Raw genomic sequence first — 15,334 nt, forward strand, 5'->3', positions numbered from 1 at the left:
GCATAAACTGAATGAGCCACCCAGGCACCCCAAGCCTGGCATTTTTCTGAAGCAGCCTGCAGAAGGTCAAGCCCAGCTCTCTCTCAACTGCACACATTCACCCCTGCATTTCTTTGGAGGTGGTGGTGTCTCCAAATTGCCCTGATGATGTTCTTGCTCTTTTCCTCCTGCCCCTGTCCCAGGACCCCACCCCTCCTCACTTTCCCCTATATCCCACCTTCTGCTTCCAATAACTTTTACAGTCTTTTTCTTCTTCTTTTGAGCCCCTGGTTACCTTCCCCAAGCACACTGAGGTCAGGGCCCAAGCCCAGGATTGCTCCTTTGTTCCTAGTCTGTGAAGGGAAAGGGGTGTAGGGGTGGGGCTCTGTGAGCATCTCTTCCTGTGTCCCTGGCCCTGTGGGAGGCACCTCACACACACATACGCACACTCACACTCATGTGCTCACACATACATATCTTCACAACTATAACAGTCACCCAAGGTTGTGGAGAAGAGTGTGGTAGACATTAAGACTTTGAAAAACTCACTTCTGTGGGGTGCCTGGGTGGTTTAGTCAGTTGTGTCCAACCCTTAATTTCGTCTTAGGTCATGATCCCAGGGTCATGGGATCGATCCCCATGTTGGCTTCCATTTGGGACACGGAGCCTATTTGGGATTCTCTCTCTCTCTCTCTCTCTCTCTCTCTCTCTCTCTCTCTCTCTCTCTCCATAATATAGATAACATGAGATGAGATGAGATGAGATGAGATGAGATGAGATGAGATGAGATAAGATAAACTCGCTGGTGTTCATAGTGTAAGTAATGCTGAAATTCCAGGCAAGTCCGCCTGGTTCCACAGCTAGGGTGCTCTCTTCTCTTGCTGCACACTGCCCCTTTGATGGACAAAGGACAGCTGCTTAGATCAACTGATGTGCACACAGCGTCCTGTAAGTGATTTGTTTACATGGGACACTTTTAAATTACTGGAAAGGACATCTGTCACAAGAATGGGTTGTCAGCCAGCTCATAAAACCAATCCCATCATTTGGATGTGGCAGTGGGTTGATTTGGGTCAGTCCCATGGAAGAAAGGAAGAATAGACTTTCTATCATGTACAAATACCCCTGTGTAAGTATCCTTGAGTGCATGTAATTGCTGAACTTCCTGAGGGTGTTGGTCAAGAGTTGAATGGTTATTTTGCAACAGAGTTTCCCTATGCAGACTGGAGAATTTAAGAATGTAGCTATTGAAATGCTTACCCTGGGACACAGGTGCACACAGACTTCCTGGTCTCACACACAAGGAACACTCCTTTCAAGACTGTTTCCAGTTTTAATAGACATATCATAATCATGGACTTCTAATTTTAAATCATGTCCATTTCCAGCAGAAGTCCTTATTGTTCCTTTCTCTCCCCATTATTTTGTTTTCGATTTTGATTCGTCCTGGGTAGCAAAATTTTGCACCTCTTGACGTATTTTAATTGAGGAAAGATACCTAGGGTGATATTGTTTTTGAGCCCTTTAAATATTTAGAATATCTTTCTGGCATCTTCATGAAGGAGTGATATCAGTTGGACATAAAATCCAAAGCCTGTAACTTTTGCCTCCGAAATCTCCAGCCTTGGCTGCCTTGCCTTCTAGCTTTAAAGTCACATGGGAAAAGTCTTCTGCCAATGTTAGAGGTTGTTCCTTCATAGATAATTATAATCTTACTATTGTTTTTTTCAGTATGTTGGATACACATAGGATTCATTGTTCTTGATATTCAAGAGTATCTGCAGAATCGATTTAGGAGCAAATCTTGGCACAGTAGTTCTCTCTCATTCTTTTGTTTCCATCCAATCTCTAGACTTAATTTTGTTGTGGTTTTATTTTATTTTGTTTTGGGCTTTCCTGATGGCGGCACTCTGTAGAACTTCATGGTGCCTCTCTGCCTCGCTGCTTCTCTCCCTTCCTTTTTGCTACCTTCTCTTCCTTTTCTCCTTCCTTCCTTTCCTGAAAGTCTAGTCCTGGCTGGGACTCATTGCTGGAAGCCACCAGAGTTTGTATCAACCCACAGACTTATAGTACAAGAAACAAAGCAGCTGTACTTTTTCTTCTAGGGAATTTGGCATTTCTTTTGTATTGCAGAGGGGAGAAAACCCATTAATTTTGAAACAAATGTATGCAAATGCATTTATTAATATAGGAAATAAGAAAATCAGTTATTGCTTCCTTTATAAATAATACAGGCTTAAGTTTTAAAGATATTACTTTTGCTAAAATGCATTAGACAGCTGTGAAAAAAATAACATTTTTCTTTGTGGTAATATCTTTAACCAGATTTGTAGCACTAACAATATTTCCTATGTATATATTATTTTTATTTAATACAGGTAATCTTTTTATTACCAAATCATATTGTTTCTCAGGAGATTACCATCAGCACTCATAAAAGCTGCAAAAGGAATACAGGAGGACGAGAAGGCATCAATCTCCTGCAGATGTTAAGACTCGGGCTGCAGATTAAATATACGAAGCTCTTAATATGTTTCAATGAGCGACTTGTTAGGTGCAGATTTATTTAAAAGCTCTCCCCCTATTTTGTTTCCATTTCAATTTGAATCTGATGGTGGGCACCATCCCCTAACGTCCACCAAGAGCAAAGTGACCTTGGAGAAAAGCCATATCCTGAAGCTGCCCAGGTACCGTGTTCAATTGTGACTCCAGGGGCAACTGGCTTTCTCGGTGTCCCTGTCCATGTGCAGAGAATGACCCATAGATCTCAATGGATCCTCAGGTATGACTCGGAAAACCGATCAGACCACCAAGATGCCCAAGTGTGGCCTGCTTCAGGCATGTGGCAGACTGTCCCTTTGCAGAAGGAGCTGAGACCCCTTGCCCCACATGTCGTAGATCACGTTTGCCCCAGACCCAGGGATTCCCCCAATAAACTGGCACAAGGGCAAAGAAAGTATATCCTCTGGTGTTGCATCCATGGGTTTGACCTGGTTCTGCCATTCATTGCTTTGATAGCCTTGGGAAAACCAGTAAACTTTCAGGAGTCTCAGTTTTCTGGTCTGCAAAATGGAAGTACAATTCCTTCCTCATACACCTGCTATGAAGATTAAGAACCATCCTCTCTGTTTGTATAAAGGACCTAACATAGAGTAGACTTGCCAAGAGAAAGCTTTGGCCCGTCTTTACCCTTCATCCACTGCTGTAGCTGCTTACCCAAAAGCTTCCCTAGGTAAATGCTGACAAGAAACCTCAGCCTCTGAAAAGTGAAGGGACCTGATGGGGGCACAGGAGGGCACCGTCCTTCTGGGTTCTACCCGTTTGTTCTTGGGCCACAAGAACTCTGTAGAAGTTGGCAGAAGGAGGAGGAGTTCTGGTTGAACAAAGGCCCAGCTTGACGGGGACAAGTGAACTATTCAGTCCCAGGTAGGTGTTTTTGGGGTGACCCTAAACTTCAGGAGACATAAAGCCTGGACGTTCTTCCTCTTCCCAGCCCCAAGGCCACCTGGTAAATAAGGGTAACATCAACTAAAGAGATTTAATGATTCAGGTGAGAAGAGCAGGGAATCCAAGGAAAGAATTTGCTTTAAGTCTTCCTGGTCCAATGCTAGTTTCCGAGACCGGATGCTTCAGGCCACCTGTGGAAATGGGCCTTGGAACCAGGGCTGGCCGTGGAGAGCATACAGACATCTTGACTTCACGGACTGGCTTCCTGTCTCTGGGAGGCTAGTGGTGTGCTTCCAGCTCTTCATCCTCAGACCTGTTGTCTCTTGTTGGGCTGCTCTGTTAGATGTCAGCCGGGCCCTGACCTAGCCTGCTTTCTTCTGCTTCTGCTCCTGGCCTTGGCCTTGCCTCTCTGCTCGGAACACTCTGCCGTCTTCTCTCTCACCAGGCTTGCAAACTCACCAGGGGCCGGCTCCTCCAGGAACCTTGGAATCCCCACGTGGTATGGCTGGCCCCCTCTCTGGGGTGTAGTGGGGTCTTTGTATCCTGTCTGTGCCTGATTCAGAATGGGCCCTTTGCAAATGTGGGGAATGGGCAGAGGTAAGACCCCGGTTTTCCTGTCTCTGATCTGAGCCCAGCTCTGGGGAAGCCCGTTGTGCAAGGGTCCGGAGAATGGCTGAGTGAATAGATGCACGACGAACCCATGGCACGCATGCAAGGATGGTTGAACAAACATGTATGAACGTGAAAGGAAAGAAAGCTCCCATGGCGGAACCTGTGCCTCAGTGGCAGAGCAGACGAGTGAGGCACACACAGGCGGTGCCCACACAGTCTGAGTTCTCATTGCACACCAGCGATCACGTTGGCCCCTTTTCCTCGCAGGGTGGAAGCTTTGATGTGGCAGACAGAATGTTCCACAGCGTACAGAACGCGTGGGAGTCGGCCTCCAGAGAGAACATGAGTGACGTCAGGGAGCTGACTCCAGAGTTCTTCTACCTCCCCGAGTTCCTAGTCAACTGCAATGCTGTGGAGTTCGGTGAGTGGAGGCTGGGGTGTGGCCAGGGTGGGCTGGGCAGTGCAGGGATCGCTCCCCTGAAGCTCATCAGTAATGACTAATTTCATCAATATCTTTGCTGAGCAACTAGACGAACAGGTCCTGCACCAGACCAGCGTGGTTGTTGTGAGGTCTCCCCTCCATGGCAGCACTCAGAGGCGAGGTGGGAACCAAGGAAGGACTCTGGGCCCCAGGCTGCTCTGAGCCCCAGCCCCACTCACGATCCTTCCTGTGGGCTGTCCCCAGGCCTCAGGCTACAGTGAGATGCCCTGCTAACAGCCAGTTCTAGCACTGCCCTACTACGTGACCTTGGGCAAGCCTCCACCCCTCTGTGGCCCTGTTTTCCTCCATGGCCCACAAATGGGTTACCCTGGACTCCGTGAGTTGGACCCAGAGAAGCTGGGCCTCCTGGGACAGATTTCTTGCTAGATGGCATGTAAGCGTGGTTGTGTGGGGACGCTGGTGGCTTCTCCTCTTTCCTGTGCTTTGGGCCTCACCCCAGGATGAACTATGCCTTCTGACTTACTGGTTCAGAAGAGCAACAAAAATTTCAGGAAGCCCCAGCCAGCAGGCCCCCGGTGACTGTGTGTGTACCTTGGGAGAGCTCCGCTGCAGATATAAGGGTGACTTGTGGAAGGGGACGTGTGGTCAGAGCCCGGGGCAGGGGGTGGGCGACTCTCCCCACAGAGGAAAAATGATGGGGTCACTCCCCCTGTGGAGGGCACTCGTGAACTGTCACGAGCACACACCTGTGCTCCGGAGGTCCCCTTCCTCGGACCCTCCTTCCTCCAAACAGCACACAGGGGCATGCACCTCGAGCCAGGGCAGGGGCGGATGCCGGGGGGCGGGGGGTGGGGGGCGGGCGAGGGCGAGATGCGGCCACTGCCCTGGGTACTCACCTCTTCTGCTGTGTTTTGGGGCCAGAATACCTGTGGGGCATTGAAAACGTGCCCAGCCCAAGCCCACGCTCAGCAAGTTGGACCCCGTGGGACTCGGTGGCCTGAGCAGTGTTCAGAGTCTCAGATGTCTCACCTGCATCTGGGATGAGACCCTGACAGACATGAAGGGCGTTTCCCACAGGATGTGGGAAGCCCCACGAAAGGAGTCAGTCAGGGACGGAAGCCAGCCTGGGGTGAGGACGGTGCTCGAGGGACAGCACCACTCCTGCCCTGGAAAGGAAGATGAGGCTCTCTGCAGAGACGGACAGGAGCTCAGCTGCCGAAATGACACACGTGCCAATGACCAGGTGTCCTCAGGGAAGTCAGGAACAAGGGGCTATTGAGCACCTACTGTATGCAGAAACTTTTTCAGGCATTGGGGATTTAGTTGGGCCTCCTGGGACAGATTGTCCCGAAGGTGTTTACATTCTGTACGGGGATGAAGGAAGGGATAGAAAATATAGACAAATAAGGAAGCGAAATACTGTCTGATGCTGAGAATTTTTACGAGGAAACGAGGTAGGAAAATGGTTCAAGAGTGACTCAGAGGGCCCCGTGTTATGCTGGGCCCCAGGAAGGACCGCCTGAGTTGGTGACAGGTGAGCTGAGACTGGATGGTAAGAAAAGCCACGTCAGGCACAAATCTGTAGGCTAGAGAGAGGAGGAGAAGGTTTTATTCTTGTTGCACCGTGAAGGCCCTGCAGGGTTTAAGCAAGACCATAACTAGTATTTACTGGGCGACCATCGTCTGCCTGGAGTTTTTCTGAGCACATTGTGAGCATTTCTCTACCAGCCTTGGGTGGAGGTGGGGGAGGTTTGGTAACAGGTAGGAAAAGTGAATCCCAAAGAGGTTAAGCAACATGCTCAAGGTTGTGCAGCTAATGGGTAGGAGAGAGACTTGGGCTTGGATCCAGACTCCTCTTTCTAATGTCTGGGGAAGCTGCCTCTAAAAAACCTTGCTGTCCTCACTTTAAAAATGGAGAGAAAATGCATAAATTATAACGTTAAATGAAGATTCAATAAGATGATGTGTGCCAAGCACCTAGCATAGTGCCCTGGAATAGTTAGGTGCTCAAAATACGATAGCTTTTACTGTTATTGTTATGATCTCCTTACTGTTTTAGCAATGGATAAAAAGCGCCCAAATGAAAAGGTAGAGAGTAGCAGGAAGGAAGACATACAAACAATGACGACACTACTGTCATTTTATAGGACTTGTGAATCACGCACAAACCTGTCTGGGAAGCAAGGAGGGTCTTATGGATGGCTGAGGTCTTGGAGACCAAGAAGGAATATTCCAAGCAGATAAGGGTGGGGACACACAGATAGAAGAAGCGGGAAGCAGTAAGGCCTGTGCAGGACTGATCTACGTGGAATCAGCAGCCCTGGACAGCACAGTGTGTGTATCCCCTGGTTGTTAGCCCAGTTCGGGCTCCCATTTACCCAAAGTCCTGTTGTTTCTCACCCCACTCAGGCTGCATGCAGGATGGGACAGCCCTGGGGGACGTGCAACTCCCTCCCTGGGCTGATGGGGACCCTCGGAAATTCATCAGCCTGCACAGACAGGTGAGTTGACCAGGGTCACACCAGAACCCCTGGAATCCTGAATAAAGACCGCAGTATCCTCTCAATCTCCACGAAGGCTTTCTTTGCAAGCAGAGGGCTAATGACAAGCACTTCTGGGGCTCTTAGGTCCAGAGAGCTCAAAGAATGTGCTAGGCTCCATGCTCCAGGTTAACAGGAAAAAGCTTGTGTTCTGGGCTCTGGAGCAGGGAATGATGGAAAAGGAGTACAAGAGAACATTTCAAATTGATGTAAAGGTCCTGTATCTTGGTTATGGTGGTGGTTACATGATTGAATGCATTTGTCAGAACACATTGAGCGGTCTGTTTAAAATGGGTGAAATTTATTGTGTGTAAATTGTACCTGAAAAGAAAAAAAGAATCTGTGGTGGGCCTGACTGGTAACAACAAAGCCATACCTTTTCCTCTCTCCTTCTCCCTTGGCGAGGAAAAAGTTCTTCCCAGGTTTATCCTTGCCTCCGGAAATGTAGTAATGGTAGTCATCTATCCCACAAGTCACTGGTCTTGCGTAGTTGGACCAGAAATGAACTTGACCTTTAGGTGGCAGCAGCCCTCTGCTAAGATGTTCTCAGAAAAGTTACTGGCTTGGAGTGAGTGAGCAGGTTCACTCTACAGGCCCGACTGCAGATGCTAATAGTCTAGTGGGGAGACAGCTTGATTAAATAACCACACGAATAAGAGGGAAATTATAACTTCACAAAGTGCTACACAGGATAGACATTAAGTGCCATCAGATGTAGATTAGAGGTGTGACCCAGGGGAACTGGGTGGTAACAACAAGGGGGAGACCTCTTTTGGTGGAGTAAAGATTAAATTAGAGTGGGTTAGGATGTTAACGATCAATGTCATTGAAAACATCAGAGTAGGAATCTCTGAAAATCTTTTACTCCATAAAAGCAATAAGAATCATGGCAAAGATTGTCACAACAAACTTTTCAGAACCCTTGAAATTAACCAGAAGCTTGGAAAGATCAGGAGAGTATTCCTTTGAGGAAAAAAATGACTGCATCTTTGTAAGAATAGCAAGCTTTGGATGTTTTAACTTAACACTATTCTCATTTCTCCTCTTCAGCTCCATAGTAGCCTTGAAAACCAATAGCCCACAATAACAGTGGAAGCCAACAGCCTAGGAGTCCATTGGAAGGGGAAGAATGGAGTTGGCGCTCCTTCAAAACCCCATACCCAGAGAACTGTCATTATTTGACCTGTCAATGGTTCCCTGAAAGACCCCACCAGCAAGGCTGTCTTTATTTGACCTCAGAGCCTGCATAATGCAAAAGCCTTTACTTTAGTGGCGTTTGTGAAAAAAGAAACCAGAGACAATTGTTTAACACTCTTGCTTCCAGAGGCAGTGGATATAATTGGGAAAACAATAAGCTAACCAAAAAGCCTAAGTGGAAAAACTAGGGAACGAGGTCTTTATAGGAGGCCTTGAAAAAACTTCAAAATATTCCTGGAACCTAGAAGAACACACACATCCGTAGGGACGTTTTCATGCATAACGCTGTGTTCATGCTTCGAAGGGCCTAGCCTTCACTTCTGGCCAACAGTGAGGCTCTGTGCAAGCAGGATATGAGAGATAAAGGCAGTGTTTACCAGGCAGCTGCTGGCTCTGAAGCCATGCCCTAGCATGCACACAGAGCCCCTCCCTGGACAAAGACTGTAAGACTTACTGGTTCTAGGCATTTAAAGAAATCTTTATCCAGTCAGAAGATGACCATTAAACTAACAGAGGAGAGATGTTAGTGGCCATCTACACCACCACCACCACCAACAACAAAAAACAGACTTTATAGAACTAGTTCAGTAAAGTCACTAAACAAACAACAACAAACAGTAACAATAGCAACAAACCCTGGGGAAAGAGGAACATCTGATTTCCAGAGTTGACACATCATATTATCTAAAATATCCAGTTTTCCATAAAAATTATGAGACATACAAAGAAAAAGAAAGTGTGACCCATACAGAGGGGAAAAAAAGCAGTCAACAGAAACTGTCCCTGAGGAAGCCTAAACTTTGGACTTCTTAGACAAAGATTTTCAATCAGCTATTGTAAATATGTTCAAATAATTAAAACCACATTTAAAGACCTAAAGGAAAGTATGACTGTGATGAAAATATAAATAAAGACATAGAAATTGTGCAGAGGAACCAAATAGAAATTGTGGAGATGAAAAGCACAGTAACTGAGATGACAAATTCACTAGAAGGGATCAATAGCAGGTAGAAGAAAGAATCAACAAACTTGGAAGATAGATCAATTGGGACTATCCAGTATGGGGAACAGGAGGAGATTATGAAGAAAAATGAACAGAGCCTAGGCACCTGTAGAACACCAACCTACCCAAAATGGAAGTACCAGAAAGAGAGGAGACAAAGGGGTACAAAGAATATTTGAAGAAATAATGTTCACAAACATCCCAGTTTTGATGCAAAGTATTAATTTATACATCCAAGACACCCAATAAATTCCAAGTAGGATAAACTCAAAGAGATCTGCACTTAAATACATCATAATCAAACTTTTGAAAAGGAAAGTCAAAGGAAGAGTCTTGAAAGCAACAAAGCATTCATGACTTACAAGATATCTTTGATAAGATTAACAGTTAATATTTCATCAGAAATCATAGAGGCAAGAAGGCAGTGGTATGAAATATTCAAAGTGCTCAAAGACTATCAGCCAAGAATTTTATAGCCAGCAAAACTATTCTTAACAAATGAAGAAATTAAGACATTCACAGATAAATAAAACTAAAAGAATTTATCACTAGCAGATCTGCCCTACAAGAAATACTAAAAGGAGTTCTTTATCCTAAAATAAAAGACAGTAACTCAAGTCCATGTGAAGAAATAGAGGAAATGAATGATAATAAGGAAACAAATGATAAGGTTGGGTAATGAAAACCCTTGTTGTGAAGGAGAGAATAAAGACAGAGAATAGTACCTGGAGGAGATGGAAAGTTGAGGAAATATTACGGTGTTCTTTTTTTTTATTTTAAGAAGGAAGTTTAAGAGGTAGTGGGAAAGAGAGGTTGGGTGTACAAGGAAAGGAATAATACATTCTTGAGAAAGCAGGAGTATTTGGAATCCAAACCACAGGTAGAGGGTTAGCTTTAGATAAAAGGTGGGTCAGATTCCTGAGTTAAGTAGGAGGGAAAGCGGTCAGGGGTTGCAGATGAAAGTTAGTTTATATGTATTGTCACAAAGATGTGGGAATTTCCAACTGGTGTCTGTGCTTTTCTCTGGAAAGTAGGAGGTATGGCCGGTGGCTGAAAATAGACAGTGGAAGAGGGTCACAGGTAAGGAGAGAGTAGGAAATATGAACTAGTCATCTTAAGTGATTAAGCATGAGTTGACTAGAGAAACATTCCTAGGTTTTCTGGCAATGTTCAGTGTGCATTTGAAATTGGTGACCAAAGATTATGGGATAATCAGTGTGCCCTCTTGTGTGATGATACTCTGGTGTAAGCACGAAGACAGAAAATATTTGAGTTGGTTCAGAGTGCTGCGAAAAGACAGTACACACAATTCAATAGCATAACAAGATGCATTGAACAGAATGTTATTGAAATGATAAACTGCTAAATCTAAGCTGCATCAGGGTGTTGCTGAAGATAAGGGAGTGTTGATAGATTGCAAAGAAGTAAAAGAGTGAGGAGACTAGAAGTTTTGACAAAGCAGAAGAATAGTCTTAGGGAGTAGTTAAATGATCAGCAAGGCGAAGAGGTGGCTTTCACCAACAGGAATGTTTGAATGAGAGATTCTGAAGAGAGAGCACTTATGGATACTGACATGAGTTAAGATGTGTCTGTAGGAGTAAGTAGCTTTAGGAGTGGAGGCAAAGTCATTGGAGAAGTATCACTTAAGGAACTGAGATGTGAAATGTTGAAATCAGTGAGGGAGAAGAAGGGAGGGCATGACCAGGAGTCACCATGTTTGATGAGTGAGACAAAGAGTTGGCAGATGGCAGCAGTGATGATGAGGAGGGGGGCAGAGTTCAATTTCGTAAACCACAGAGGAGCAGACTGTTCTTTTAGCAAGAAGGTAGAGGAACAATGGTCCGCAGGTGGCGATGTGGATCAGGGAGGACACCAACACCACCTCCAGGCCCCAAGACACATGGCATGTAACTCAGCAAGCAGCTACCACTGGAATCTTGGGGAGAGCCAGGCTTCATCTAAAGAAAGGAAGTGGAAAAGATGCTCTAGAAGAGCTTAAAGATATGGGCTATGTGTTGGTTATAGTGATAGGAAAAAATGTCCAGAGGAAAGGTCAGATGTCCTGGCCTGTGGCCTTCTTGAAGCCACTTTGGCCATATACCTCAGAAAACTAATGTGGCATGTCCACCCAGAGGATCAATGAAGGGGTGCTTAGACAATCCCAAACGAATGGCTTTGGGTCTGGGGACCCAGCCCTGAAGTTGGGCTCTGCTTAGCAGATAAAAGTGCCATCTTTCAGGTGAACTGGGAAATCTACATACTGGCCCACATTTCCTCTTGCTCATGTGTGGCAACTGTTGAGGAATATTGCCAACCTGGGTGCCCTAATCTGAGCTGGCATCATTCATCTGGGCTGTACCCGTGCAGGATGGAGCATGCTTGGGCTCCCCCGCTAAACTTCTTTGTGCTTCCTGTCAGATGGCACCTTTAGTTGAAGAGAGATATTGCTGACTTTCAACAGGAGCCGTGTTCCTGAGTGGGCTGAGGTTTAGGTCCCATTCAGAGGATGTAAGCTCAGAGTAATTCTTCATGGCTGAGTCTGGAAACTCTTCTGTCTACCTTCCTTGGAGATGGGAAGGCTGCACATGGGCAGATGTTCCTCAAGGTCATCATAGACTTACCCTTTAGGTGTGTGGATGAAATGCTCTTGCCCATTGCATGCTTTGGACTGGACAGAAGTGCCCCAGTCAGGGAAGCTCACATTCCTGGGGACTGAGCTGTCTCTCAGAGGTAGATTCTATCCTTTTCTTTCCAGATATGATTGAGAAAGAGCTTCATACCCAATATGTTAATAATTTCTAGGTACTTGGGTGCAGTGAGATGTGCTCAGTGAGGTTGGATATCCCCTGTGGGGTTCTGAGGCCTGGGAGTCGGGGACTGAGACAGTAGGTTCAAAAACCACACCTGAACCTTTCCCAGAAGTGGGGTAATGATATCTACCAATGAAAGGTGGTGTTAACGGGAAGAGACAATACACGTCAAACCCCAAGCCAGTGCCTGGCACCTTGTAGGTGCTCAGTGCCATCACTGTAGTCAACATTATTACGTGGAGCTCGCTGTGCACCAGCCGTGGACACAAACCAAACCTCACATAATTCCACAGAGAAAGTACAGTTCTTGTCCCCATTTTTTAGAAGAAGAAGAAGAAGATGAAGAAACTGAGGACATAGACGTGAAGGAATATCTATGGCAGTGCTGGGGTCCAATGTGCTCCAGAGCATGTTCGCCTACCTGCTATACTTAGTTTCAAACTCCTGACGTCTCTGGTCAGAATCAGCTCTCCCTTTTTCTTATATCGAGATCAACAGGACCCCAAGACTTATTTTCAGTCTGGTCTCTTCCATTTAGATATCAATGCAAGACAGGTATTCTGCGCCTCCTGGTTATATCATAGAGTGAATGCAGTAGGTGATTGGGAACAGTTAGATCTGTTTTCCCACTAGCTGGAGGCCGGAATTGGGTGGTCCTTGGGTGGCCTGTATGTCTGCCCACTTAGTGCTCCTCAAACTCTGGGAGATGTCACATCTTTCCTGTGCAGAGCCAGCATCCTGATGCATCTGTGCCCTCCTGATCTGTGCAGAGGGCTCACAAGTCCAAGGGAGACCTGCATTTTTCATGCTCTTTGGGTTTTGGTTCCAGGCTCTGGAAAGTGACTTTGTCAGTGCCAACCTCCACCACTGGATAGACCTCATTTTTGGGTACAAGCAGCAGGGGTCAGCCGCAGTAGAAGCTGTTAATACCTTCCACCCCTACTTCTATGGTGACAGAATGGACCTCAGCAGCATCAGTGACCCTTTGATCAGGAGCACCATCCTGGGGTTTGTCAGCAACTTTGGACAGGTACCCAAACAGGTACAGTATCCGTGTTGTTAGTCTTGCTTTCTCAGAAGAGTGTATGCACTGTAAGCTTTGAAGTGATAGTGAGGACATTTTCTCCTGGATAGGAACAAGAGAGAGGGCTGGGGATGGGAAATGGTCTTCCTACACTCCTCAGTATTGGGGCTTAGCCCTCTGTTACCATCTGGTGTTGATGAAGGTGATGACATCATTAACGATACAGTGAACACTCCATTCACCTGTGATATATGTAACAGACACTACAATAAATCCACAGGATTTAATTTTCTATATGTGTGTCTAGCTACAGAGCTGTTGTGGAGAGCCAATGAATTAAGACCTCAAGTGCGTGAAACACCTGAAATATAATGGGCACTCAACAAATGGTAGACATTAGTGTGATTCCCTCATTGAATCCCCTCATAAGCTCTGGGTATAGAAATTATTCTTTTACAGATCAGGAAGCTGAGGCTCAGAGAGTCTAAATAGACAACTGGCCTACGATTGCACATTAGCAGATGACAGAGGTAGAGTTCTAGCCCCGTCTGGTTGGCCCCAAAGCCATATTGCCAACAGTGCGACAGTATCTAAGTTCTGCCCTCGGGGCCTCTGGTGAAATTGCAGGGGTCTCATGTGGGCCTTTCGCTCCACTGGCCCCACCCCCCATCAGGATAGTCATGTAGCAACGTGAGGCTATGGGCTCATGGTGACATCCTGGTGAATGGTGTGCAAGAGAAACACTTATTTAACTGATCCCGGCCCCATTGATCCTCAAGCCTCAGTGCAATGTGGAGAACTTTTATTCCTAAGTACAGCCATCTGGGCTATTATCATGGCCCCATGGGCTGGGCTCTCAGCCTGGATGGACATTCAGGAGCCATGCTGGGAAGTGAGTGCCTAAGCCCAGCCAATTCCAGGGCCATCTTGGGCAACAGCCTTCTCCATATGTAACCATGAGGCTTGGACGGGCTCATCTCAACAGTACAAAACAAGTAACATCTTTTCTACCTGGTCTTATGTGACATGCTCCAAGTTTGCTCAGCTCCCAGGTGAGGGGAGCGTGAGAAGTGCCTAAGGGTGACTTGGAGAATGAACAGCACATCCAAATGTGGGTTCGGCCAGGGAAGGCTTTGTAGGAAGGAGAGAATTTCAGGAAAGAAGCTTGGGTAGCCTAATAATACAGATAAAGCAATTAAATAATTCAAAGTAGTAGCCACCACCATCCAGTTGTGTCCTGGGTTACATTCTCACAGCTCTTGTCCCCACGCAAAAATATTTTCACATCAGTGTGATCACGGAGTGCACACGATTTTAGATTCTGATTTTACTTAGTGAGGTATTGGATGAGCTTTAAAAAAAGGTATTTCTAAGTAATCGTCAGAATTAGAATTCTTCCAGTGGTCCCAACCTAGAGACAAGATTAAAAGACTTCAGGACCACGCACTGTGCCATCAAGGCGCTGTGCCTGCTGAAGTTATTACAGGCACCGGGCCTGCGATGCTTTAGTCATTCTGTCGGGAAAGAAAGGATGTTCTTTATTAATGCTCCTTTAGAAATCATCATTCTGATCTCCGTTTGTATTGATCACCCACCCAGCTTTACTAGGTAGTCCAGTATTTGATTAAAGGCTGTAACTGAGCCTAGGCTGCTGTGAGACCCCTCCCAGCTGCCTGCTGACCTCACTTCTACCCGTGTGCCCACCTGCGGCCCACCGTCACACCTCCATCATGGTACCCAGCGGATGTTTCCATCAGGGAGCAGAAGAATGGGCCTGATGGCTGGAAAAAACAGCCTAGTTGGGAAGGGGGGAGGGTGGAGAGCCGGAGCTGGCCTCAGCTGCCCTCTGTGGCAGCAGCAAGATTCTGCCAAGCAGCACGGCCTTGGGCTTCATATTTTGCCTGGTTATGCAAAAAGTTTGGCATTGGGGACACTTTGACAGCAGAGATCTAAGAAAAGTGAAAATAAGAAAGGCCACTAATGGGGTTTGCCTGTGCTCTTTGGAACGTTTGAATGGATGCTATTAAAGAATTCTGTCTTGATGCCCAGATGGACGTGCCTGCAGAGTTTGTAAAGGAAGGGGGGAGAAAAATGTGAGAAATAGCCCAAGCAAATGAAGAGAGACATGTGATCTAGAGAGAGAAGAGGGTCATTCTGACCCATGATTTGGGAGGCAGCTCTGCCAGGGACCAAAGGCTCCTCAATGAGGTCATCCTTTTCCCAAGCAGCATGGAGAAGATGACAGTTGGACAGCCAGGAAGGCTATTTCTGCTAGTCACG

At 46.3% G+C, this 15,334-nt stretch overlaps 1 protein-coding gene across 7 annotated transcripts in view; it reads left to right on the top strand.

Annotated features, from left to right (window-relative positions):
- The window catches only part of WDFY4 (WDFY family member 4), a 309,530-nt gene that overhangs the window by 275,662 nt on the left and 18,534 nt on the right, over positions 1 to 15,334 (top strand). For all 7 annotated transcript variants that reach the window (XM_042907733.1, XM_042907735.1, XM_042907734.1 and 4 more), the window contains 3 exons: positions 4,306 to 4,459; positions 6,890 to 6,981; positions 12,860 to 13,072. In XM_042907733.1, the coding sequence (XP_042763667.1) occupies positions 4,306 to 4,459; positions 6,890 to 6,981; positions 12,860 to 13,072 (459 nt within the window). The remainder of the gene's footprint in view (positions 1 to 4,305; positions 4,460 to 6,889; positions 6,982 to 12,859; positions 13,073 to 15,334) is intronic.

The sequence above is a fragment of the Panthera leo genome, chromosome D2 (genome assembly GCF_018350215.1).
Source record: "Panthera leo isolate Ple1 chromosome D2, P.leo_Ple1_pat1.1, whole genome shotgun sequence".
Classification (NCBI taxonomy): domain Eukaryota; kingdom Metazoa; phylum Chordata; class Mammalia; order Carnivora; family Felidae; genus Panthera; species Panthera leo.